This window comes from Suricata suricatta, chromosome 6 (assembly GCF_006229205.1).
Source record: "Suricata suricatta isolate VVHF042 chromosome 6, meerkat_22Aug2017_6uvM2_HiC, whole genome shotgun sequence".
NCBI lineage: Eukaryota > Metazoa > Chordata > Mammalia > Carnivora > Herpestidae > Suricata > Suricata suricatta.
This window is the reverse complement of record NC_043705.1, coordinates 36,839,863-36,865,498: the sequence shown is the minus strand read 5'-3', so window position 1 is coordinate 36,865,498 and position 25,636 is coordinate 36,839,863. Positions and strand designations below refer to the sequence as shown.

The 25,636-nt window shown below is 39.1% G+C and overlaps 1 protein-coding gene across 9 annotated transcripts in view; it reads left to right on the top strand.

Moving 5' to 3' along the window:
• JAKMIP2 (janus kinase and microtubule interacting protein 2) overlaps positions 1-25,636 on the top strand; it is a 173,815-nt gene that overhangs the window by 129,168 nt on the left and 19,011 nt on the right. For 6 of the 9 annotated variants that reach the window (XR_003909849.1, XR_003909850.1, XM_029942219.1 and 3 more), the window contains exons 8-19: positions 508-564; positions 1,677-1,796; positions 3,057-3,185; positions 6,007-6,090; positions 6,765-6,827; positions 9,449-9,547; positions 10,987-11,085; positions 12,844-12,897; positions 13,814-13,879; positions 18,775-18,843; positions 22,790-22,867; positions 24,757-24,960. Coding sequence is in view for 7 of the 9 variants with exons in the window: in XM_029942219.1 (XP_029798079.1) it covers positions 508-564; positions 1,677-1,796; positions 3,057-3,185; positions 6,007-6,090; positions 6,765-6,827; positions 9,449-9,547; positions 10,987-11,085; positions 12,844-12,897; positions 13,814-13,879; positions 18,775-18,843; positions 22,790-22,867; positions 24,757-24,960 (1,122 nt within the window). In the remaining 2 variants the exon portion in view is untranslated. The remainder of the gene's footprint in view (positions 1-507; positions 565-1,676; positions 1,797-3,056; positions 3,186-6,006; positions 6,091-6,764; positions 6,828-9,448; positions 9,548-10,986; positions 11,086-12,843; positions 12,898-13,813; positions 13,880-18,774; positions 18,844-22,789; positions 22,868-24,756; positions 24,961-25,636) is intronic. The other 3 variants (XM_029942220.1, XM_029942221.1, XM_029942222.1) reach the window with 3 other exon arrangements.

Here is a 25,636-nt window from a genome sequence, read left to right as displayed (position 1 = left end):
AGATTACCAGGAAAAGCTATAGAGTATTTTTACTATAAAAACATGTAAGTATATATGGCTCAGTCAGGGGAGCTCATGACTCTTAAGTTCAAGGTTTTGGGTCCAAGCCCCATATTGAGTGTAGAGATTACTTAAATAAATAAAAACTTTAAAAATATGTAAGTATTAGCCCTAAAAGTTGCCAAATTTACAAAACATAATCTTACTTTAAGTGAAAATATGTAATGACTCAGGCAAAAATCAACTCTGTCATTACAAAAAGATCCTAGGGGTGCCTTGGTGGCTCATTCAGTGAAGCGTCCAACTTCAGCTCAGGTCATGATCTCACAGTCTGTGAGTTTGAGCGCTGCATCGGGCTCTGTTCTGACAGCTCAAAGCCTGGAGCCTGCTTCAGATTCTGTGTCTCCCTCTCTCTCAAAAAAATAAACATTAAAAACATTTTTTTAAGAAAACCTACAGGAAAATATGTACCAACTCAACACCTGAAAAGCTTCATCTGTTTTCCAGGACCGAGAAAAGCTCATCCGTAGGAGAAAACATAGAAGAAGTTCCAAGCCAATTAAGGTAATGGGAAAACTAGGTTATCAGGTTTTTGCCACAAAGACTGCCAGAGAAATGAGGCTTGCCAAGGAATCTTCCTGCAAAGATGCAATAAATCAGATGTTCCTAAACTGCAGCAAACCATGGGCTTTTATTTGCTAGAAGGAAATCTCTTCTCCTGACAGTTCTTAGAGGTCCCCACATGATTATGTTATGGATTTTAACCTTTAAGGTTTGCTTTAATATGAGACTGAGTGGGGGAAAAAGCACTAGGTTTGATATAGAAAGCATTATTCAACAAGCTGGAGAGTCAAACTCCAAGAACATGAGAGAGATACATATGATTTAATGCCTCCCAGTGAACAATATTAGTGTCTCACACCCACCCTACAATTGATTAATATATTTTTATTATTCACTTGGACAGTATTGCTGATAATGGTTTGATTTTATTTCATTATCCACTGGGATGATATTATTGATAATGATTATTAATAATGGTACTCTCAGGGGTGCCTGGGTGGCTCAGTTGGTTAAGTGTCCAACTCTTGATTTTGGCTCAGGTCATGATCTTGTGGTCATGAGATTGAGCCTCATCTTGGGCTCTGTGCTGAATGTGGTGCCTGCTTGAGATTCTCTCTTTCTCTCTCTCAAATAAATAAACTTAAAAAATTATTATTTAAAAAATGGTACTCTCAGTCCACCAGTATTTATATAGCTTCTTACAATCCACGAAGTTTTGTTATTTAGTTTGTCTACTTGATTTTGTTTTTATCAAGTATATCATTTGATTTAGATATGGGATTGGATGACAAGACTTAAGATTTGACCATCTCACATAGATGCCTGGACTTTAGGTTTCTTGATTATATTTTAAATACTGAAAAGAGTGTTCTATGAAGAGAGCCAAATGTTGATGAATATTCCCCCCAAACTTCAGCAGTGTGAAATAATGTGGGACCAACTTTTATTAGAATTACTGTGTTCATGCCCAAAGTTTATTTCATTCAAGAAGCACTGAAGGACCCCTGTCTTCTGTGTCCATTTGCACATATGGCATTTAATGATGCCTTTATAATATGTTGACTTTCTCCGCTTCTAGTCATGTCAGTAAATATGTACTTTCCCTCCCCTAGAGGCCTGTTTTGGACCCATTTATTGGCTATGATGAGGACTCCATGGATTCAGAGACATCATCTATGGCCTCGTTTAGAACAGATCGAACACCAGCTACTCCTGATGATGACTTGGATGAAGTAAGCTTTTCCACTTTTTTAGTCTTGTGATATTGCCACCAAATCTTTTCTTTACGGTGGAGAAAAAGTCTTGCACTTCTAATATCCTGTATGAACTGCACAAAATGTTCACATAATAGTGAACCCTTCTGACTTTTTTACCTCTTGGAAAATAGCTTCCCCTGTGTCATGAAGCCCTTTTAACAACCTGTTCAAAGTTCTGTTCTGTAACTTGAAGGCTTTTTTCAAAATAAAATCCCTTTTCTGGACTGCCTGGTTGGCTTAATCAGTAGAGCATGCAACTCTTGATCTCAGAGTCATGAGTTCAAGCCCCCTGCTTAAAAAAGAAAGTCACTCTCCCAAATTCTTCATCTAGGGAAGGTGTGAACAAAGAAACAAGCTTAGAAGAACAAGCTTCTTGATATAGTTGAAGACAGGGTTTAGCAAAATGTGCTCTGTAGATTACCTTTATCAAAATCATTTAGGGGGATTTGATCACAGTGAACATTTCTGGGCCCTACCTCACAGCTCCTGACTTAGGAGCTTGTGGGGGTAGAACCCTCAACTCTGCATTTGTCACAAAACTCCCCGGTGATTGTATTATGTTCTGAAGTTTGAGACCTAAAGCTGTAAAACTGTGTTTTTATAATTTGTCTCTGAAAAAAATTGTTGGATTTGCATGTATTGAAAAGAATTGAGACTAAAACTCTAAGTATTATTGACTGACATTTGTATCCAGACTGAGTATAAGTTGTTCTCATTTGAGTCCAAAATGGACTATTATCCAAACCCAAATGAGCAATCACCAGAAATGTATAAATGAGCAAGTGCCTCTTATTAACAAATATTAAGAATTTCTGCAATGTCCATCTTGAAAGTATACACCCCATATCTACTAAAATTAAGAATAAAATCACACTGGGGTACCTGGGTGGCTCAGTCGGTTAAGCGTCCGACTTTGGGTCAGGTCATGATCTCATGGTTTTTGAGTTCGAGCCCCGCGTCGGGCTCTGTGCTGACAGCTAGCTCAGAGCCTGGAGCCTGTCTTTGGATTCTGTGTCTCCCTCTCTCTCTGACCCTCCCCTGCTCGTGCTGTCTCTCTCTGTCTCTCAGAAATAAATAAAAGAAACATTTAAAAAAAGGTATAAAATCACACCAAATCCAGTATCGGACATTTATTTCTCCTTATAAAGTGGGAAAATGTTAATATTTCACATTGAACACAGGACCAGAACGTAACATAATTATTTTTTGGCTTTTTGTTTTTTGTGTCACCCTAAGAGTTTAGCAGCTGAAGAATCAGAGCTACGGTTTCGACAATTAACAAAAGAATACCAGGCCCTCCAGAGAGCATATGCCCTCCTGCAGGAGCAGACCGGAGGCATCATCGATGCTGAAAGAGAAGCCAAGGTCAGTATCCATCCATGGAGCATGCTCTGAATTGGCTTGCAGCAGTCACCACATAAAAGTGCCATGGACAGAAAAATATCAATAGGCTAGCTTTCCCTCGATCTTTCTCTCCACTGTGGCTTTTGAACTGTTTCATCTTTTATGTCAACAAACCTTGGATCTAGAGACATTAGAACCAACTTAAATTGATGCTTTTGTTCTTGTAAAGACAGTAGTTCTTATGCTTGCTCTTTGAAAACTTCTATTTTCAAAGCTAGACAATATTGAACTTTGATAATCCACTTTATTTAGCTTCTTGCTTGGAAAAAAATACTTATGTGGTTAGCCAGTTTCTTTTCTTAGTTAATTAGTGCACAGCATTACATCGACAGCTCACAAAGAATTTTCACTGACAACGTCTCATTTGATTTGTGTGACCGCGCCCTAAGGCAGGTATTTTATAAAAGAGGAGTTTAAGGCTCTGAGAAGTTAACTGACTTGCCCAAGATCACACAGCTAATAAATGGAAGACTTGGATTCCAGCTAAAATCTTACTGGGTCAAATGTTCTTTTCATTATGTTACAACTGCCTCACAGTTTTTTAAAAAATGGTTATTTTCAAACACACATACACACATCCACTACTAATACTTAAAATTTATTGAGTGCTTTCTGTGTTCCAGGCATTGTTCTAAAAGCATACATTATCTCATGTAATCCTAAAGCAACCCTATGAGTTATAGGCTATTAATAGCTATGTCCTTTTTATAGGAGAGGACATAATAGCTTAGTAGGAGTTAAATGTAGATTAGCTACGTTGAAACCAAGGATATGTAGCTTAGTTAGATGAAAGCTAGGATATGAACCTAGTGCTTCTGAGTTCACAGTCATACCCACCATGCCATAACTGCCTCCTGGACTAATTTACATGGGGCAAGAAGGAATATGACCACCAGTGATTTTATCTCACTTTCAATTAAGAGGGTCTGTAGTGTGCTGAGGAATGTTGTAAGAACTACTGTTCGTTGTTTAGTGGGACAGGATAGATATTATAGTTCTGTATTTTAAATGGGAACTTACATACATGCACATATTTATACATAACTGAATAAATGTAAAAAAAAACCCACTGTGATTTGGAATGCAGCCATAGAAAGGGATGTATGTGTGTTCCTTCGTGTTTATGTTCTAATACCTATTAGTTGTGGTTTTCATTATCATTGTGTACTAAGCATTCTCACCAACATAGAATTAGTCAATTAAAATAAGAGCATACATCTTGTTTTTGAAGAAGTGATGATGTAGAAATTTCTCTCACCTCACCCTCTCCTCTAAATAAAGGTTTAGCATTATCTCTGGCCAAAAAAGAAAAAAACTTAATCATTTTCAGCAAAATAATCTAAAACAAATCAATTTGTTAGAAAAAGAACAATAGAATAAATTCAAAGAAAGTAGTGGTGCATAAATAGATAATATAGATGAAAGAACATCATTGAAAACACAAGATGTAGTCATTTTGATATAAGAAAGAAAATTGTACTCAATGCTCATTTGAAGTTAAAATGATCCTTAGCAAAATTAAGCTTAGAATTTTTTTTAACCTGATAAAGGTAAATATAATCTTCAATTGTCTGAAGATCCATTCTCCTCACCATGAAGGATAAGAAAAGGAAGGGTTCCTGGCTGGCTCATTTGATAGGGCACGCAGCTCTTCATCTTAAGGTTGTGAGTTCAAGCCTCATGTTGGTCATAAAGATTACTTTTAAGGAAGGAAGAAGGAAGAGAGAAAAAAGAAAAGGATACCTTCCATTTCTGATTTTATTCTACATTGTAATAAAGAACCCAAATAGATCATAAGAAAAGAAAAAATATGTGTATGGGCAAAAACCAAACAAAAACTCTATTTATTTTTCACAGTGAATAAGGGCCTGTGTAGGGAGAATACAAGAGAATATGAAAACAAATGAAGTCAGATTGCTCCATAGAATGTCAGTATCCAGGGGCGCCTGGGTGGCTCAGTTGGTTAAGTGTTCCACTACCGCTCAGGTCATGATCTCACAGTTTGTGGGTTCGAGCCCCACATTGGGCTTTGTGCTGATCAGTATCCAAAACTTCTGACACACACACACACACACACACACACACACACACACACAGAAGCACAATACATACATGGCATACATACATGCATCTGGATTTAGATTTAAAGCACAAAGTTGATTCTAAAAGAATGGCAAGTTTTGGGAGGGGCAAAATGAGAGAAGACTTTCCAGAAGGGGAATTTATTCAAATAAACAGGGAAGTGGAGGGTTACAAGGCATATTTAGGAAGTAAGGAGATAAGTGGTGAACTTTGTTGATGAGTAGTGGGGAAAGACTGCAAATATAATGGGCGTTCTCAAGTCGCAGCTAACAAGTTTGAATTTTGACCTGATAATAAAGGGAACGTTGAAAGTTTTAAGCAAAAATTTAGACCATAAAATTAGGGTATTTTTCAAGTTTATTTATTTATTTTGAGAGAGAGGGAGAGAAAATGCGTGAGGGAGTGGCAGAGGGAGATGGAAAGAGAGAGAATCCCAAGCAGGCTCCGTGCTTTCAGCACAGAGCCCCACACAGGGCTCCAGCTCCTGAACTGTGAGATCATGACCTGAGCCAAAATCAAGGGAGATGCTCAACCAACTGAGCCACCCGGGCGCCCCAACCATCAAAATAGTTTTTAAAGGATCTTTGATCATAGAAAATAAATCATTTTTCTTGCTTGTTGAGTGCTAATTAAGGAACATGAGGGGAGGAAGAATACCAAATTGCCATTTTACTTAGTTCTGGAATTTTGATTTCACTAGGCGCAAGAACAGCTCCAAGCAGAGGTGCTAAGGTATAAAGCCAAAATTGAAGATCTGGAAGCGACTCTGGCTCAGAAAGGGCAGGTAGGCATTTGGTGGCTAGCACTCCTGCAGAAGCAGACAATTCAATCCGACCTTCCTCTAGACCACCTTGTGCATGGGCCGCACCCAGGACACGGCTTGGCTCTCCACGGTGACCTTTCTCACACTGTGTCAGAATGTTCAGCTCTGTGTTTCTGTCCCTGGTGTTTTTTCTGGCCAAAGTGTGAACCTGCCTATAACACCGAATGAGGCTCGGTGAGAGAGGGAATGCAGCGGAGCGCTGCACAAATAGCCTAGAGTGGTCATAAGCTGCTAAGACAAAGACCTGCCCCTCAAGCTGCATTCTTTGCCTCTCTGCTACATTTATGGTTCTGCATTTTAATGTTTTCCATCCATATGTATACAGCCTGTGTGCATTCTGACCCTTTTCACTTTTTGCCTGTGTGGTCACTTCTGAGTCCCCAGAAGGCTGGTCCTGGATTATTCAGACTGAAAAAGTTAGAGATAGTGAGTGACAATGAAGAGGGTATTCAATTTTCCTGGCAACTTTGGCCCCAATGTCCTTGAATGCGGAGCTGACGGGGGTGGGTGTCATTTACCAGCCCCCGGCAGGCCACCAGACTGGGAGAGAGAAGACAGCTCTGGCAAAGTGGTTTGACACAGGCTCTTTGGTGCCACTCTGAAATGCTGACTGCACGGTATTCTTTGTCAAACAGGATTCACACTGGGTAGAAGATAAACAACTTTTCATTAAGAGAAACCAGGAGCTTTTAGAAAAGGTATGTTGGGCGCAACACCCTAGTGGGGCAGAGGAGAAAATGATGAGAGATCCAGGAGCAGCAGGGGGTCCTCTCAGGAGTGGCACAGGGGCTTGGGGGAGGGGAGGCTTTTCCGGCGCTGTGCTCTCCTCCTCTGCGTGCTCAACTGCATCCCTGTCACCGCCATCACCATCACTTAGTGACACGTGTGCATGGCTCTGCGCTGGCATTGTGCCGACTTGAGAGGATGTGATCCCTGAAGCCTACTGATTTGTTAGCCATATATATATATATGTATATACTGTATAGGTATTGTACATATGTATGTATATATATACACACACACCCACACATGCACACATCCTGTGTGGTTGTCCATCTACAAAAAACACTGTGACTAGGACTTGTTATTTTGTGCAAGACAGTGACAGAATATAACTCCAAGAACATGGTGCACCCTAGCATAGACTCTGTTCTCACTTCTAATCATCTTGCTAATTTTGGCTATTTATATACATATATATTTTTTTTAAAAAAGAACTTAAAAAATGAATCCAAGGCACAAAACAGTATGTCCAGGAGGTTGTTCAACAAATCAAGATGCAAAAGCATAGTTTAGGCCCAATACATATAATTAATTCAATTATTTGAATACAGACTTTTGATTGGGGCAGTGAAATACAACAGAGACCATTTTAAGTTCAAAGGCAGTTTTTTGCATTAGTATTTACCCTCCATAAATCTAATGAAAAGATTACAAAGTAACTTTAAATTATTGAAAAAAAACCCCAGATTTGAAAGCCCATTTGAATAAGGGAAATAATTCTGTTCGTTCATCGTTATGTAGAAATTAGTTTGGCATTATTTCTGCCAATATTCGCTAGCTGGGCAAGTAGAAAATTAACCCCCACACTCTTATAAGCATGAGAAAAGAAAGAAGATGCTTGTCCTCCCTCCCCTCTGGTCTAGCAAAGTCCTCATCCTACCTCACTTTCTGAATGATGAAAGACAGAACAGATGGAAGGAAGGAGGGTGCGTATTCCAGGACTGAGAACTGGTACTCTCAGCAAGATGTGGGATCCCCATAAAGAGACCTCATCACACATTGGCCCTGGTTTCTGAATTGCAACCCATGAGCCACTGACCTAATTGCTAGTGCTGACCACCAGAACCAGACATCTCCCCAGATATCCCATCTCTGATGCAAATTCGAGATCCCAGGGAATAGCAACTCTTTTGGTGATCTAAGTCAACTTCTAAAAACATTTGGAAGTTCGCTCGACCACAAAAATCTGAGTGCGAATCTCAATCTAAGTGTAAAAATAGCTTGACTACATTAATTAATATTGCTAATACCTCACTGGTTCCCCATTTTTATTTTCCTTTAATTTTTCTATGTCATCAGCTATGAGAAAAAGAGGTTGTCAGTAGACTCAGAGATGCCCAGTAATAAGTGTGATTACATTTCTTTGTCACCTAAAAAATAATTCTCATCATGTCTTCTGTCTGATTTCATTCGGTCTTGATTTCTTTGGGCTACAAGGAGAATTTGAGGGGCTCAAGCTTTTAAGAATAAAAGAAAACCAAAATGATAATAAAGCTAAACATCCTATTTCAAGTGTGTATCCTTGGGGAAGCAAGAGTCATCCTATGATAAAAAGCCCCTGGGTTTTTACTTCTTAGTTCACGATTTTAAATAGTTACTGTGCCTAAGGGCCCACTCACATAGCGTTTTTCAAAGGCAGCCCCGAACCTATTACAGATCATGAAAATTTTCTGATCCCTTGTAGACATGGGCCTGTCTTATAGGGTGAGGCATATTTTACACAACTAACTTAATTCCAAGCTTCATCAGGTTACAGAAGAAGTCAAATAGGAAAGCAGAGGGAAAAGGTGTCACTTCTAAACGGGTAAACAAAAGAAGCTTCTTTTGGTAGGCAATATTAGAGTTCCGTGTTTAAGAAAGAGTAGGATTTCTTCATATAGAAAAGGAAATGAGGGAACCCCTTTTAGACAGAGAGATGAGTAAAGCTTTATCCTGTATAATCCTGGCATAATCAGTCCATAGGGTAGATACAGGTTTCTAGATTCTTATGTGTGTGATCACATGTGAGTGTGTGTCTGTGTCTAGAGATGACAGGGAGAATATTTAAGCCTGAAAAGCTAGGTGTCTGAATTCCATATTGGTAAGTTTGGCTTTATTTTACGGGTAACTGGAACTCCACAAAGTTTTGAATATGATCAGAGCTATTTAGGTAAAATGTCTCCAACCATTTGTAACTCCAGAAACAAGAGATGTCAGTGTCCATTCCTACACCATTAAATGTAGTCCCAGGACACTGTCCCTGACCCCCAGCAAGGGCTAATGAGTACTCTCAGATTCACTACTCCTAGGGTCCCCAGATGTTATGTCAATGAATGGGGGTCATCTTGTCTCATTTTCCTCTAGGACACAAAAAGTTCAACTAGAGGATAACTAGAAGGAAAGCCTAAGATTTCTTTTGCTCACATCTCCCTGGGATTTTTTTTTTCATGGTCTAGATGATGTATTCACCAAGTAAATGAGTGCTCTCCATGCTTGCTTTGCTAAGTTGTAGACGGTGTTTGCAATGTTCACCTAACTTGAGGATTTACTTTATTAGATAGAGAAACAGGAGGCAGAAAATCACCGGTTACAGCAAGAACTACAGGATGCCCGAGACCAGAATGAGCTGCTGGAGTTTCGAAACCTAGAGCTAGAAGTAAGACAATGATGATAATAATAATAATACAAATAATCATAACAATTAGCATGCACTGAACACATACTATGTGTGAGGTGCTGAATTAAGCATTTCCGATGTGTACTCTCCTTGGACCTCAATGACCATAATCAGAATTTTATAGATGAGGCAACTGACATTAAACAACTTGCCCAAGAACTGTGACTGTAAGTGGTGAAGCACTGACGCAAGTCTGAATTGTCTGCTCAGAGACTGTACTTTTCAACACTATTGCCTTTAAGAGCAAGACTAATGAATGATTTTTCAATAATTTAAATAATGATTTCAAACTTCATCAATATTTCATTGCTTTTCAATAATCATTTCCATCCTTCATTGAATTATGACTCATAAAAATGTTCCCTCAAGAATTATATTTCAGATTGTGCCATATACAAAAATATTTTGTTTTAGGCACTTGAATTAGTCAACTTTTAAATCTCTAATGCACTTATGAAAAAGGCTAAGAAGCAAGGTGACTTGTTTAAGGAAATACCTTGGTTAACCTGACCAAATTTCAGTCTTTTAAACAAATTTTTTAAGTTAAACATTCCATCAAATCAGATTTTGATTGTATCACACAGAATGTGCCCTAGTGAGAATGCTGGCTGCTTCAGTCAGTGGAGCATGGGACTCTTGATCCCAGGGCATGAGGTCAAGCCTCACGCTGGATGTAGATTTTACTTAAAAAATAATCGAAAAACAACAAACATACCTGACTTCTTTTGGGTGCCTCACTGGCTCCATCAGAAGAACATGTGACTCTTGATCTTGAGGTCATGAGTTCTAGCCCCACACTGGGGGGTAAAGATTACTTAAATATATAAATTTTCTTTTTAAAAAAGAATCTGGCATAGGGCCTGGTTGAATTTATTTGATATATAAAAGGTAATAAAATCTCCCATTTGATAGCTCTGGTTTTTTGCCAGCAGTTTCTTTTTGAGTTTTTTTTTCAAATTAGATTTGGATAGAGGTGACAGTTGTTCCTCTGTGAAGAAGCGCTAAGGCATCTTTGGGAGCCCACATATCTGTATCATAAAGCTTGAGTAGATTGAATATGCAAAAGGCTGTTAGCTGCCATAAGACTTCATGGTCAAAAGACCATTCTCTGTGAGACCTGGAAGCTCTAAATATTCATGTCGTTTAAACTGGAACTTCACTCCCTACATGTCTCTGATCAAAAATTTTGCAAGACTGAATGACATCATCTATAAATTCTTCTACTGTACCTCTTAGTTGATTTATCTATTCTTTTCCATTAAATTTAAACATGAACATCTTGAGATCAATTTTTTTTTCCACAATGACATTGATAAACTCCTGAAACAGTATAAAGAGAAAACACAGCAACTGGTTTAGCATTTGATCAGTTGTTGCTTTTTTTTTTAATTCCCATATATTCTTCACTGTATTTCAAGGAAAGAGAGAGACGATCCCCTCCATTTAATCTACAGATTCACCCATTCTCAGATGGTGTGAGTGCTCTACAAATCTACTGTATGAAAGAAGGTGTCAAGGTAGGCAGATACCCAATTTTTTGTGTTTGTAGAAAATGGAAAAACTGGGAACTGGAAAAGGGGAGTTGTTGTTTTTCAGTCACTGGGTGTCATTTTGATAAAAACTATGTAGAAATTGAAAATAGTTGGATCTAGGGGTGCCCGACTGGCTCAGTCAGTAGAGCATGCTACTCTTGATCTTTGGGGTTGTGAGTTTGACCTCCACAATGAGTGTGGAGCTTACTTAAAATAATTTTTTTAATTTATTAAAAATGTGTGACAGATGTGTGAATGGTTGATAGAGAACACAAGAAATCATGATTATGTAGAACACAATAGCATAAGGAATTATGCAAATTCAAATATTAAGATAATTACCCTTCATTATCTAGGGGAGATACTAAATAAATTCCATACTTTGAGAAACACATTTCAAGGATACCAGATAAACAAGTATTTGTGAGTCCCTTTGTTGTGCTGTTCTAAGTGCCATGGGATTCATAATCTTGGAATTTGGTGTTAGAAGGGACCTTGAAATCATCTGCTCCACCCTCTCTTTTGATATGTTTAATTTAGGGAAGATTTGTCTTTCGGAAGGATTTATGATTTATAACATGTTGTTCATTTAGGTAAGATGTAATTCTATCTGTAGGGATATTGGAATACATTTTAAACATTAAGGTTGAATGGAGGTGGCTTCATCTCCGGGAAAAATATATTGTCCTTCAATGTAATGAAATCACATGGTGAATACCTATCCCAAGGGGAAAGCTGGGAAGCCTCCTGCTATTCCTGGTCTCTCCTTGACCTTGTGCATGGCCCTTACTGCTCCCACTCTGAGCTGCCAGATAACACCTGCTTTCATTGCCTTCTCTCTACCTATTGAAGTGAGCTAGACTTCCCCCTTCCCAGTGGAAAGGAAAGGATATACTGCTCCCTGAATGTGAGTAAGAGAAGGTGGTACTAACAGAGTAAAAAGTGGGAGGGAAATTAGGCAGTAAAATTGTGCTTCCTTGTTTTCCATCCTGAACCTCTTTCACCATTGTTTACATTTCTGGCCTTCCTGGGCTGCACAAAAATTTATAAACCAGAGCATTTCTTTTTTATTCAGCTCTAATTAAACAAAAAGCACTTTACTTTGTCTTTTCCTTAGATACTTTTTCTTAGATAAATCACAAACAAGCTAATCCAGTGGATGTAATTTTATTCAGGGGAATTTTTTCAAATGGAGTTCAGCTACTTCAAACTGACTCAAGAAATATAGTTAAAATTGGCTTTTTTCCATAGCATGAAATTAATGCTAAACGATGGAATGTGCTATGTTTTTTCTATGTGGCAGTCAAAATCTCAACCAGATCAGGATTCCATTAATTAAAATGAAATTGGTTGATTATATTCATTACCTGTTACTTTTCTTTATGCCTAAAATTTATCACAATTGAAAAAAATGGCAATTATGAGGGGCAAAAATTAATGAAAGAATTCCAAGTCCTTATAATAACCTAAACTCTTTCATATCGAATCTCGTATCCTCAAAGTCGGCCTATGAAGGAGATATTTTGCAAGCGGTGAGTTTGAGAATGAATTGTTAAGTAGTTTTCCCAGGCTCACACAACTTACAAGAAGCAGAGTGGAAACATAAGGCACATGGACCTGGTTGAAAAGAACCCAAGGAAGTACAGGTCTTAACATGTCTTCTCAAACTTAAGGGTCAGTCACTGGTAGAATGGTAAGTCGAATTTGTGTCTTTAACTTGAATGTATCTCCTTGATATTGCAGGATGTGAACATCCCTGATCTCATAAAGCAGCTTGATATCTTGGGTGACAATGGGGTAAGTAATGAATAAAGGGCAGTAAAGATACGAATTTGTCCAAAGAGAAGCAAGAAATGCTTGCCATGCATCATGTGTAAAACAATAGCAGGTGAGATGCCGTGTTCTCTTACGGATGTGACTCGTGGAAGAGAATCAGGCATCATTTATCATCAAACAAGTTAGTTGAGGGGTTCTAAGGATCTCAGGAAGGTAGTGGCAGAAATGGGAAGTGGCAAAGTGCTCTTTGCAGACTGGTTTCAGGTTTGAATGCCGACCACATCTGCAGTGATTAAAGCTAATTACCTTCTCACTGTTGCTTGGAGCCATCCAGCGTGAAATTAATCAGTCATGCAGTTGCAAATGCTGCTAAATAGTAGGGTTGGTGGCAGCCCCATAAAAATGGACCAGGAAACTATAATCTCTTTTCTTTCTACAAACACCTTCCAGGCAGGGTCAAGGCATATCAGTTCAGTGGGAGGACCATTCATTGAGATACTAGATGAATGATGCATGTGGGCTGAAAGAGTCACACCATTTTTTGCCTTGAAACATTATCAAAGGAGAGAATAGAACCAATTAAATCATATCAAAACCACTATGAAAAGATGACTCGTTACCTCATTTTGGTTTCTGCTTTTCTCATAACTATTAACTAAGTATGCTTACAGTGAAACAAAATCAAGTCCATTATAGAGATATAAAAAAAAATCACATTTAATGTACTTTTTACACATTTTAAATGAACATTTTGTTAAGAATTGTTACTCAGTGAAACAGAACAGTTTTTAACCTTCATGGGCTCACAGGCCGTAGTACCTACAGCAGGCAGTTAGGCAGTATTTTCTGATAGTGTAAATATTGTGTCTTCAGCTTATTTTCTTTCTTTTCTTGTCTTTCTCTCTCTCTTTTTGCTCTTTTTTTTTTTTTTTGGCAGAACTTAAGAAATGAAGAACAAGTGGCCATAATTCAGGCAAGCACGGTGCTGTCCCTGGCAGAAAAGGTAATAAATACATTGTACTAACTTTCAAATCATCTCATTGTCTGGCTTAACCCCTAAAGAGTAGGGTAGGGTTGAAGGACATTCTCTTTGCACGTGACTTTGTGTTATTGAATACCTAATAAATGTCTTTTTTTTCAGGGTGATACAACCCCACTAGAATGAAAACACACAAAAGAAAAGCCCACACACTGACTTGGGGTGGGTGGATAATTCTTGCTTTGTAGTCTCTTTAAAAAATGTAATTATTAAAAAATGGAAAACTTTCTGGATTTCATTATCTCCACAATCCATCCTAAGCTGGGAAGCCAATAAAGAAGGTTTTTACTGAGAGATGGTAAAGTAGGGAGCCTGGAATTTTTTTTTTTTTTTTTTTTTGTGGGCTTCTTCCTGAGTGTGTGCACAGCAGTTATTTTGAGCTGATTCTGTAACCTGGCAGTGGCTCACTGCTGTAGGATTCAGAAAGTCCAACCTGGGGACTGTCAGCAGAGCCACCCTGAGTGTGCTCTGCCCCCTTGTGTCTAAACCTGGTAAATGGCAGGAAGAGAGATCGGAGGAAAGCGCCAAGTGGAGAAGCCTGAGACATGACTGTGCCTGAGAGTCAGCACAAACTTGAGGGTCTTGTGTACATAGTTGGATAAAATGACAGCTGTGTAAATTCCTTGAGATGTTTTCTTAATCTCTAAATGCATAAAGAGTTTCTCATACATGAAAGGAAGTGATCCACTTTCTCCAGTCTGAAAGGAGGGAATCCTACAGGTCAGATGGCCTAGTTGAGTTATTCAGACAATAGTGACATAAAGGAAAAATGTAGAAAGAGGGAAGGGCTGCTATAAAATAAAAGGTTACTTAAAAATTATTAAAATGATCCCCTTCTTGGATCCTGATTCAAGGAAAACAAGCGTGGAAGAAAAGACATTTTGCTGACAGCTGGGGAGATTTTAGTATGGACAAGGTATCAGATAACAAAAGGAATTAATGTTAACTTCACTATATGTAAAAATGGCCTTTTGGTGATGGATCTTTTTTGACAAGCCCTTATCTGTTAGGGATACATATTGAGATAGGCACATGTGAAACGACATCTGGGATTTGCTTTTATAAAAAAACTTACTTTTCTTACAATTTCATTCTAGATTGATTGCTGTCGCTCTCCACAACACATTAATCCCCACATGGTCCCTAATATAAGGTCCGGAATCCAGAACTTGCCAAGAGAGCCCCTAGGTCTGGCCCTTGCCTGCCTCTCCAGGATCTCTCTCGTTTCTTTGGTCCCTAGCTGAGGGCCAGCATGTACAAATCCTTTAGGTGTCCCAGTCTTCTCTGACTCTGTTTCTCTCTCTCTCCATCTCTATCACTGTTTCTATATCTTGGTCCTTTACGCTGTTCTCTTTGCCTAAACGTTATTTCCTTCTTCCTTTTCTGCCCCAGTCTGGCTCAGTCTTAACTATTAGACATCCCCATACATGGGGAAACCTACTTATTGACCCAAGCCCCGTTAGATATTTTTTCCATTTGCACAGTGACCTGTGCCTCTGTTACTATGGCTTTTAGGAACTGTAGTGTGGCTGTTTGGTTTTTGTTGTTGTTGTATGCCCCACAACCACCTGCCACTAGACTTCAAGCTCCCTGAGGGCCACTGTGGTATCTGTTTATTCCACTCTGTTTCCCTAGCTCTTCAAAACAGTCTAGCGCATCTAACAGGTCTTCAGCAAGTATTTAATGAAGGAGTGAATAGGTGACTTTGTGAATGTCCACAGCACAGTGCTCCCATGCCACGCTGATGAAGAAAACACAGTTTGTACTTCCATATCTGCTACATTTATTTGTTGGTGATGGCCACAGTGTCTCATTCTGTTGGACTCATAAAGGGTTACAATTCTTTTTTGAAAGAAAAGTCATCTTAGTTTAGGGACATCAGGAAAACTTGGGCCAATTTCTGTAAAAGGGAAGGACTGGTGATGTGAAGGAAAGATTAGGGAAGTGAAAAAGAAAATAGGAATAGACTGGGGCTCCTGGATGGCTTAGTTGATTAAGCGTCCAACTTTGGCTCAGGTCAGGATCTTGAGGTCCATGAGTTCGAGCCCCACATCAGGCTCTGTGCTGACAACTCAGAGCCTGAAGCCTGCTTTGATTCTGTGTTTCTCTCTCTCTTTCTTTCAAAAATAAATAAACATTAAAAAGAAAGGAAATAGGAATAAGAAAAATAAGGGAAATAAGGAAAAATGGGTCTGTGTGCCTCACATTTACTTGATTTGTAGAAGATAATCTTCCATTCCCTATCCTGCATGCGATGCAACTTGAACTTAACCATAATTAACACTTGCATAGTGTTTCATTTGTACTTGACACTCGTCTTGATATTACTGTTATAGATGAGGAACCTGAAGCACAGAGAAGGCAGGTAACTGCCAAGTCACACAGCTCGAAAATCATGGGGTCAGGATTCACTTTCTAGCATTCTGTTCCCATAGTCCATGATCTTCTTAACCACTGCACCCGAATTCCCCTTGAGCATTCTGTTGAAAGCGGGAAGTGCCCTATACAGAGCCTGTAGCAGCTGATCTATTAGCACTTTGGTAAATTAGTTCATGCCTCGACTTACCTCCTTTGCAAGACCGCTAGGAAGGGGTCAGTTGACATTTGCAGAGTGATGACCGTGTACTTCGCACTGAAGGGATGAGTGAAGAACCAGATGCACCCGGCACAAGCCTGCCCTTAGAATGCTCACTGTCTGTGCAGTTCCTTTTTGTGCAGATCTTTACAATTCACAAGTTTCAGTCACCTCCTACCTTTGGGATTTACAGATGAACATTTCCATCTCCAAGTAATTCTAAATGTCCGTCTTGAGTTTTTGGATACCACAGCCTTGGATAGCATTCTGCTTTCGATAACCAGAGATTGAACGTAGATACAGTTCCAACAAGGAAATCCTATTTTAACTTTGTATCAGTAAGAGTAAGAAGAGCAACCATAAGTGAGAATGTGTTATGGACTGGGTACTGCACAAATGCCATTGTCCTCCTAACCATTCTACATTTATCCACTGTTTTCATTCTACACATGAGGAAACTGAGGTGTGGGCTATTTAGTAACTTGTCCTGTGTCAAGTTACTCAAGTAAGAAGGGCTACAAGTCAACACACATATCTGTATCTGAAGCTATGACTGAACTGCTTTAATTTGCTATACTCTTAGAAGTACGGTTTTCTCAATGATAAATGGGCAGCAGTAAAAGGAAGCATTTTAATAAAGCTTGATGGTCTGCAATTGCATTGAGACTATTTACTCATGATTTTTTATTGAAATTTGCTTCAAGGGGAAGCCATGCATATGTACAAGAAATGAGAGAGTAGGTCTTCCAGTCTCTCTGTGCATTTCTTCTTTCCCCCACATTTCTTATTGCTAAGAGGTTATTGGACATGGCATCACCTTCTGAATTTCAAGGCTTTAGTATTTTAGAAAAAATGCTCAGAGCACCTGGGTGGCTCAGTCAGCTAAGCATTCAACTTTGGCTCAGGTCATGATCTTGTGGTTTGTGAGTTCGAGCCCTGAGTCAGTCCTGTAGCCTCTTTGGATTCTTTGTCTCCCTCTGTCACTGTGCACCACAGATGCTCAGTGCACCACAAGTTCATCACAGATAAACTGAAATGAAATCACTAGTAGTGATGCACATTTCTAATAGTGTAGATGTACAAAAATAAATGTTGGGGCACCTGGGCGGCTCAGTCTGTTGAGCATATGACTTGATTTCAGCTCAGGTCATGATCCCAGAGTCATGAGATCAAGCCATGAATTGGGCTCTGAACTGAGGATAGAATCTGCTTAAGATTCTCTCCTTCTGCCCCTCTCCCCTGTTCACATGCACTCATTCTCTCTAAAATGAATGAATGAATGTTAACCAAAAACTAGAATTATTATGTACCCAGTACATGTAATACCCTGTGCATAGTGCCTTGCATTAATTACATCTTGTAATCTTCAAATTATTAACCCTATTTCACAGAAAACAAAGTTAAAGCTTAGATAAATCAGATAACGTTTCAAGGCCACACAGCCATGAAAAGCTAGGATTGGGATTAGATCCGGGGTAGTCTGCCTCTAGAACCCCCACAATTATTATGCCCAGTTGCCTCCCTACAGGATAAGCTGATGTTTAACTTAGGGGAGACCTATTATAATAATCTGTTCTATTAAACCATATATGTGGTAAGCTTATTACTCAAAATCTTATTATCCAAATCTTATTATTCAATCTTATTATTCAAAATCTTACTCAAAATCTAATTTTACTCAGGGTGTTGATCAGTGTTAACATCAGTGCCATGTAACAGGATGATATATTCTAAGTGTTAGGAAATGTAAGTTTTTAATGTGATTTAAAATACCTCCACTCAACAAAAATGCTTTTTCAACACTTAGCTGTCGTCAGTTTCATACACTGAAAAACGGCCATTTCTCCAGTCTCACCTGGCCTTCTTTTCATTATGTGTTCCCCAACCATGAAGACTTGGGTATCTCTTCTTGGAACTTTCCTGTCATTTTTGACTAATCATCTCTGACTCAAATTCATCAGACTCCAATGCAAATGTCTCTCCCAAGAATGCCTCCTATGATGTTCTCTGATGAGGGCAAAAAACATGTTGATCTTATTCACCGTCGAAGCCCTGGTACTGAGTGCAATGCCTGACACGTGGTAGACATCAATGAATGCATTTGTGGAGTGAATTAATGAATGAATAACTCTATTTCCTGAATGAAGAAATAAAATGCACCAAGTTTTCACTTCAGTTCTCTGTCTGCTTCCTGAGATAGGAAGACAAAGCAACTTAGTAGACTGCGCCACATACACCATGTCAAGCAATCATGTCAGATGTTTTTGTCTTGTTTACTCCTTAGTGGATCCAGCAAATCGAAGGAGCAGAGGCTGCCCTCCACCAGAAGATGATGGAGTTGGAAAGCGACATGGTGAGTACAAAGATGAGGCATCATAAAAATGAAGAAATGTAGGGCACCTGAGTGGCCCGATGCTTAAGCATCTGAGTTGAGCTCGGTCATGATCTCACAGTTTGTGAGTTGGAGCCCCAAATCAGCTGAGCACAAGCCCCACTTAAGGTAAGCCCCGCTTGTTTCTCTCTCTGCCCCTTGTGGGATTCTCTTTCTCTCTCTGCCCCTCACTCACTTGCACCCTTTCTCTAAAAACAAAAAGCATATTTCTTTTTTTAACGAAGAAAAGGACAGGGCAAGTGGAAAACAACTATTTTCCGTCAGTTTCATTGGCACCAATGAAAGTTTGCAGCTTCTCGTTGTTTGGTGTAAAGACTGGGGAACAAGCTTCCTGAAATTATCCCACCGTTTTAAGTCCTATTCTTCAAACCCATGTTGCATTTTTATAAAATTTCCAAAAGGAATGCTGAAGAAAATTCAGTTAGGTGTTTTCTTTCTTAGGCTGAATAACTTTTCCACCATACATTGCCATAATAAAAATTACAGAAATGATGAGTATAACTCTGATTTAAAAAATCTCCAATACATAGTAGCAGAATATTTACTATTGACACTTGAAAAGGTGTGAGTTCTTTGTGTGCAGTCTTTCATTTATGCATGTGAGAGGGTTGTCTTTTTTTTTTAATATTTTTACATTGTAGTACTTGTTTTGCTTGTTGGTGGTGTTTGCTTATTTAATACATTCCATCAAGGACAGAAATTACATGATGGGTTTTTTTTTTTGTTTTTTTGTTGTTGTTTTTTTTTCCCCCCTAGGAAGTGTGTGTTGGGTTTTTCCCTTATTATTTTCATTACTTTTTTTTTCCCTCTTCTTTTTTTGGTGGTGGGGGTGGTTATGTTTAAATGAAGTTGCTTTTTCAACACCAAAGACTTAATCATCCATTTCATATATAAAAGGTAACTACTTTTTTGCATGGACCTCAAGTATATTGTAGTATAGAGGTGGAATTTAAGGAAAGGTATTAAGCAGGCTGTATTTTAGCTTATGGGCAAGTAATAAATTGTATCATGTATCTTGAATGTATCATAGATAAGCTGCTATATAATGATTGCCACTTCAGATAGCTGTGAAATTAGGTGATTAACTAGTTGTTACTTAACCTTCTAATTTCTGTATAAGTCTAATTACATGAAATAGAAGTTGGGGTTCTGATTTTTTACTTTACTTATCCATTTGGAGTGTCATTGTAACTACTGTATTGTAAATGATGGAAAATAATTGCATATGTTAAAAAAATAGTGTTATATTCTAAAAAATAAAATAAAATAAATAGTTACCAAAAAAATTCTTTGAGTCACCAAGGGAAAAAAATAAAAAATAATAAAAAATAAAATAAAATAAAAAAATAAAAATAAATAAAAATCTCCAAGCCACCTCAGGCCCATTAGGATGGCCACTGTCAACCAAAACAAAACAAAAAATGACAAGTGTTGGTGGGAATGTGGAGAAATTGGAATCTGTGCATTGTTGGTAGGAACATAAAATGATGTATAGCTGCTAATGATGATAGAATGGTGTTTGCTCAAAAAATTCAAAATAGAATTACCACTTAATCCAGCAATACCACTTTGGGGTATATGCCCAAAATAATTGAAGGTAGGTTTTCAAAGAAATGTTTGTACATCCAGGTTCCCAGCAGCATTATTCACAATAGCCTAACGTGAAAACAAACCAAGAAGGTATCACTGGATGAGTGGATAGCAAAATGTGGCCTATATATATGAATATGAATAAAGCTATAAAAAGAAAGGAACTTCTAATACATGATATAACATGGATGCCCCTTGAGGATATTATGCTAAGTGAAATGAGCCAATCGCAAAAAGACAAATAATGTATGATTTCACTTACATAAGTATGTAGAATAGTCAGACCAATAGAAAATAGGAATGATGGCTGTCAGGAGCGAAGAGGAAGAGAAAATGAGTTGTTGTCATTTAATGGATATGGTTTCAGTTTTGCAAAATGAAAAGCATTCTGGAGACTGGCTGCTTAACTGTGTAAATATACTTAGCACTACTGAACTGTACACTTAAAATGGCTAAGGGTAATGTTGTGTATTTTATCATAATTCAATATTTTTTAAAATCCCTAAGCACAGGAATTGTTCATTATAACTTACAGGAATACATAGAATTTTATAACTGAACTGTCATTAGTGTTATGACTACTAAAAAACAGGTAGTGCTTCCTATCAGGTTAGGGAATCCTATAACAGGAATAACTTGCAGGGGCACCTGGGTGGCTCAGGTGGTTAAGCATCTGACTGTTCATTTCAGCTCAAGTCATGATCTCACGGTTTATGAGATCGAACCCTGCATTGGGCTGTGCTCTGACAGTATGGAGGCTGCTTGGGACTCTCTCTCTCTCTCTCTCTCTCTCTCTCTCTCCCTCCCTCTCTCTCCCTCTCTCCCCATCTCTCTCTGCCCCTCCCCCCTGCTCATGCTCTCTCAAAATAAATAAATAAGCCTAAAAAAAAGAAAAACTTGTATTTATATAGTATGTGACAGCATACACATTATTTTGCTTATATTTTACACAGAGTTTATATTTTACCAAAACATTAGACCCTAAAGTCAAAGCATGCAACAGGCACTGTTTATCTTTTTTAAAAAACCCTTGAAAATTTACTCAACTGTACAAATATTAATTACACAATCAGCCTGTATGAGAAACTGTTCTGGGCACTGAGCACAGACATGATCCAGACAGACACAGTGCAATGACTGCATGCAGACAGTCTCTCAAAAGTAGATGCAGTCAAGTTTTCCTCCAGCGTTGGAAGAGGCCCTTGTCCCTTTAGTAAGGAAGACAAAGAAATAGTTGAGTGTACTTGGGGCTGTGTTGCACAGAAAGATAGATATATACTTTTTTAACACTTTATTTATTTATTTATTTATTTATTTATTTATTTATTTATGAGAGAGAGCGTAAGTGGTAGAGGAGTAGAGAAAGAGAGAGGCAGAGAATCTGAAATGGGCTCTACGCTGACAGGCTGATGGCCCGACAGCCCTGAGCCTGACGTGGGGGGTCAAACTCTCCAACAGCGAGATCTTGATCTGAGCTGAAGTCAGACGCTCAACCAGCTGAGCCACCCAGATACCCTGTGAGATATACATATTTTTTAATGTTTATTTTTGAGAGAGATAGTGAGAGCACAGTTGGGGGAGGGGCAGAGAGAGAACGGGAGACACAGAATCCTAAGCAGGCTCCAGGCTGCCTGACACAGGGCTGGAATTCATGAACCTTGATCCAAAGTCGGACACTTATCTGACTGAGCCACCCAGGTGCCCCACAAAGGTATATTTCTAAATGCTCACGGAAGGATGCTTGCAATGTGAGTGCAGGCATGCAGACACTGAGGACAAGCAAGGGAACTTCCCGTATCAGTCCCAGCTCCTGCGGGTTTTGTGGCAGGAGCAGAAACCCATTCCTGAAGTGACATTGTGGGTAGAATAGCCCCCATTCAATCCTACATCGTTATGTATCTTTGTGTTTGCTAATTGTACACAGATAATTTTGAATATTTTATTATACAATGGTGCATATTACATTTCAAAACAACCTTACAAAAATAGACTCTCACAATATATTTGCACAGATACACTTATTAGTAACTCTCTACCTAACCATGTGCTTTTAGACTGGCATAAAAATCCTTGAAAGCATTCCATGTGGTGGATCGCTCATTACATCGTTTATACTTCTTTCCATTGATTTTCACATTCTCTGTGTGAGACAATGAAAGTTGAACTATTTCCCAAACAGAACAAAATCTATGACCCTATAAATGCTAGTGACTGGTCTTGTGGGGAAATTAGAGGAAACATTCAATACCATTTATATATTGCTTTCTAGTAAACTAAGCTGACTCTCTTCTCTTTATTGCTGTTGCCCCTTTTATAGGAACAATTCTGCAAAATAAAAGGCTATTTGGAAGAAGAACTAGACTACAGAAAACAAGCTCTCGACCAAGCGTATATGGTAGGTACAGTAAATACTCCAGATACCCAGAGCTCACAGTCCTGTGCTGTGGAGGGAAGCACCCTGGTCACTTGTCACGCCGAGTACGTGAATGGACTATGGCATGCAAGCTCATTTTTCCAGTGGTTTCCAGTTCCGGTGTTAGAACAAATACATCCCTACCTCCTTCCTATTATATTACTCATAATATTTAATGCGTACTTAATTATGTTTCATATAAAAAATTAAGTGTGTTATAAAATACTTTAATGAGAGACAGGTTTGATGGTACCATAGATGAAAGGGAAATTTTGTTAAATCAAATCTCATTGTTTGGGAGCCTTAGGTAGTGAGTGAATAGTAGAACATTTAATGCCTGTTGTGCATATTTTTCCTTTACATAGTTTGCACACCAACCCTATGGGGTATGGGTAATATGATTATTCCTGTGTTATATATGAGGAAATGAAGGCTTGCCCGAGAGCAAGCAGGTAGTGCTCGGCTCTGACTCCAGACCCTGTGCCTTCACCACCATAACCCGGCCGCAGTAAGTGAGGCTGTTCGGGAAATGGGTTGTGCCTTTTTCTTTCCCACAGAAGGCTGTGCAGACTGAGGGTCACATTTGATTCATCCTACGTGCCAAATTCATAACATATAATCCCTAATACGGGACAACAGCTTGCATTTCTTTTCTCTATATACTGCCCCCCACCGCCACCCTTAATTCACAGTAATGACTCAAGAGAAAAAGACCAAACTTAAAAGGTGGACATTTCAAGGAGTTGCTGGTAGAGGTTTTTATAATGCTTTCCTGGAAGCAGCCTGAGTCACTTTGGGGATAAGAGTGAAGCACTTAGCCCGTGCTTGTAACAGAGATGAATTAGTATTCTCCTTCAAAATGAATAAGACATTCTGAGCACCGCTTGATGGGGAAAGGAGAAAAATGAGAGTTGGTCACCAGAGAATAAAGAAGGAAGCACTTTCTCCCCTCCCTACCCTTTTATCCTTGCCGCCTGCACCTGCACATGGTCAGGTTCAGGTGTTTATGTGCCTCATGACCACATTTCATGTAAACTGATGAGATCTGTTCAGTCCAGTGCAAGAGCTAGGAGAACACTCTGTACCAAGGCATGACCATTCACCTCTGTCAAAATCACAGGAGGTAAGATTGTAGATTTCGGTGACTATATCTAAAGCATGTGTAAAAAAAACAAGGTGGGATATAAGGAGTAGTAGACTCTTCATCCAAAACAGCAAAGACTCAAGGAGACATTTTATAGCTAAAGCAGCGATAAATCTCAGAGCATTAAAAAAAATTCAAAAAATTCCATTTTTAGATCATGTCTCCCAATTTGCATTTTAAGATGGGGAGACTGTAAAGCCATCTTCAAGTTCGTATGTGTGATATGTGGAAGAGAGGTGGTATTTTGTGCATAAAATAGATCTCCAATTTCAAGTATTCCAACTTGGACCACTTTTCAATGCTTATTTCTAAAAGTACAGCCACCGTGATAGATGTCTACATATCTGAAGGGCTGTCAGGTGGAGGAGAGAACAAATCTATTCTCAGCTACATTTGAGAATAGAAGAATATACAATTTTCATAAGTAAGGACTTCCTAAAAATGAAAGGTGTGTGAAATGGACAGGTTCCCAAGTAAAGGAACAAATTCCTCCTCATCAGAGAAGTTCACGTATTGTTAGCTGGATGACTCTTAGGGAGTCTCACAAAGGGGATTGTCAAAATGGTAGTTTGGCTGGATAAGCTTTGAAATTGACTTTAGTGCTACGATCTTGTACGACTACAGTAATACGTAATTCCCCTCTCCCTCCACACGCAAGTGTCTCCATTTACGTACCACACAGAAATGCTAAGTTCCAAAGTTAGACTTTTCTAATTCTGTTTGCCAGAGAATCCAGGAACTAGAAGCTACTTTGTACAATGCTCTGCAGCAAGAAACCGTTATCAAGTTTGGTGAATTATTAAGTGAAAAACAGCAAGAAGAGCTGAGGACAGCGGTAGAAAAGTTGCGGCGGCAGATGCTGAGGAAGAGCAGAGAGTATGACTGCCAGATTCTTCAGGAGCGAATGGAGCTCTTACAGCAAGCCCATCAGGTGAGGGCGGGGCCGCTGCCTCTGTGCAGGGTTGGTACTGAGCACATGGGACTTAGGACGAAGTCTGTGGTATTGAGTACGGGTGAGGAGAAGCCCAGGAGCTATAAGCCATCTTCAGAGAGTAGAACTCTTGTGTTCCACCTAGACTCAGAGACAGGCTGACAGTTTTGTAATGTTTCAGCCCTGAGAAAATTGGCATTCCAGAAGCATCGCATAGTGCTACCCTTCAGGGAACTGCTTTGTCATGAAATACCCTTTGGGTCTCCGGGAGCCTGATTAGCTCCCTCATGCAGGGAAGCAGGACTCTTCCCAGGACAGAAATACTGCTTCCTCCTGTTCCTCAACCCGGTCCATAATCTAGCCTGATCAGATCATGTGAATAGGGTAAAAGAGAACAAGGGCCTTTTTCTTTATTCCCAGAACAAACAGCAACAACAGCAAAGCCTGGAAGCTGCCGCTTACTTACTGGCATTTGCTGTCAGGAACTAAACTAAGGGCTCTACTTACATCATTGCATTTAATCTTCACAGTAGCCCACTAAGGTGAGTATTCTTATTATCCTATTGAGGAGATAATGATACTGAAGATACAAGTGCTTAAGTGATTTGCCCAAGATGACTCAGATAGCGAGCACCAGGCCCAGTATCAACCCAGGTGGGTATGACTCAGAGCCAGT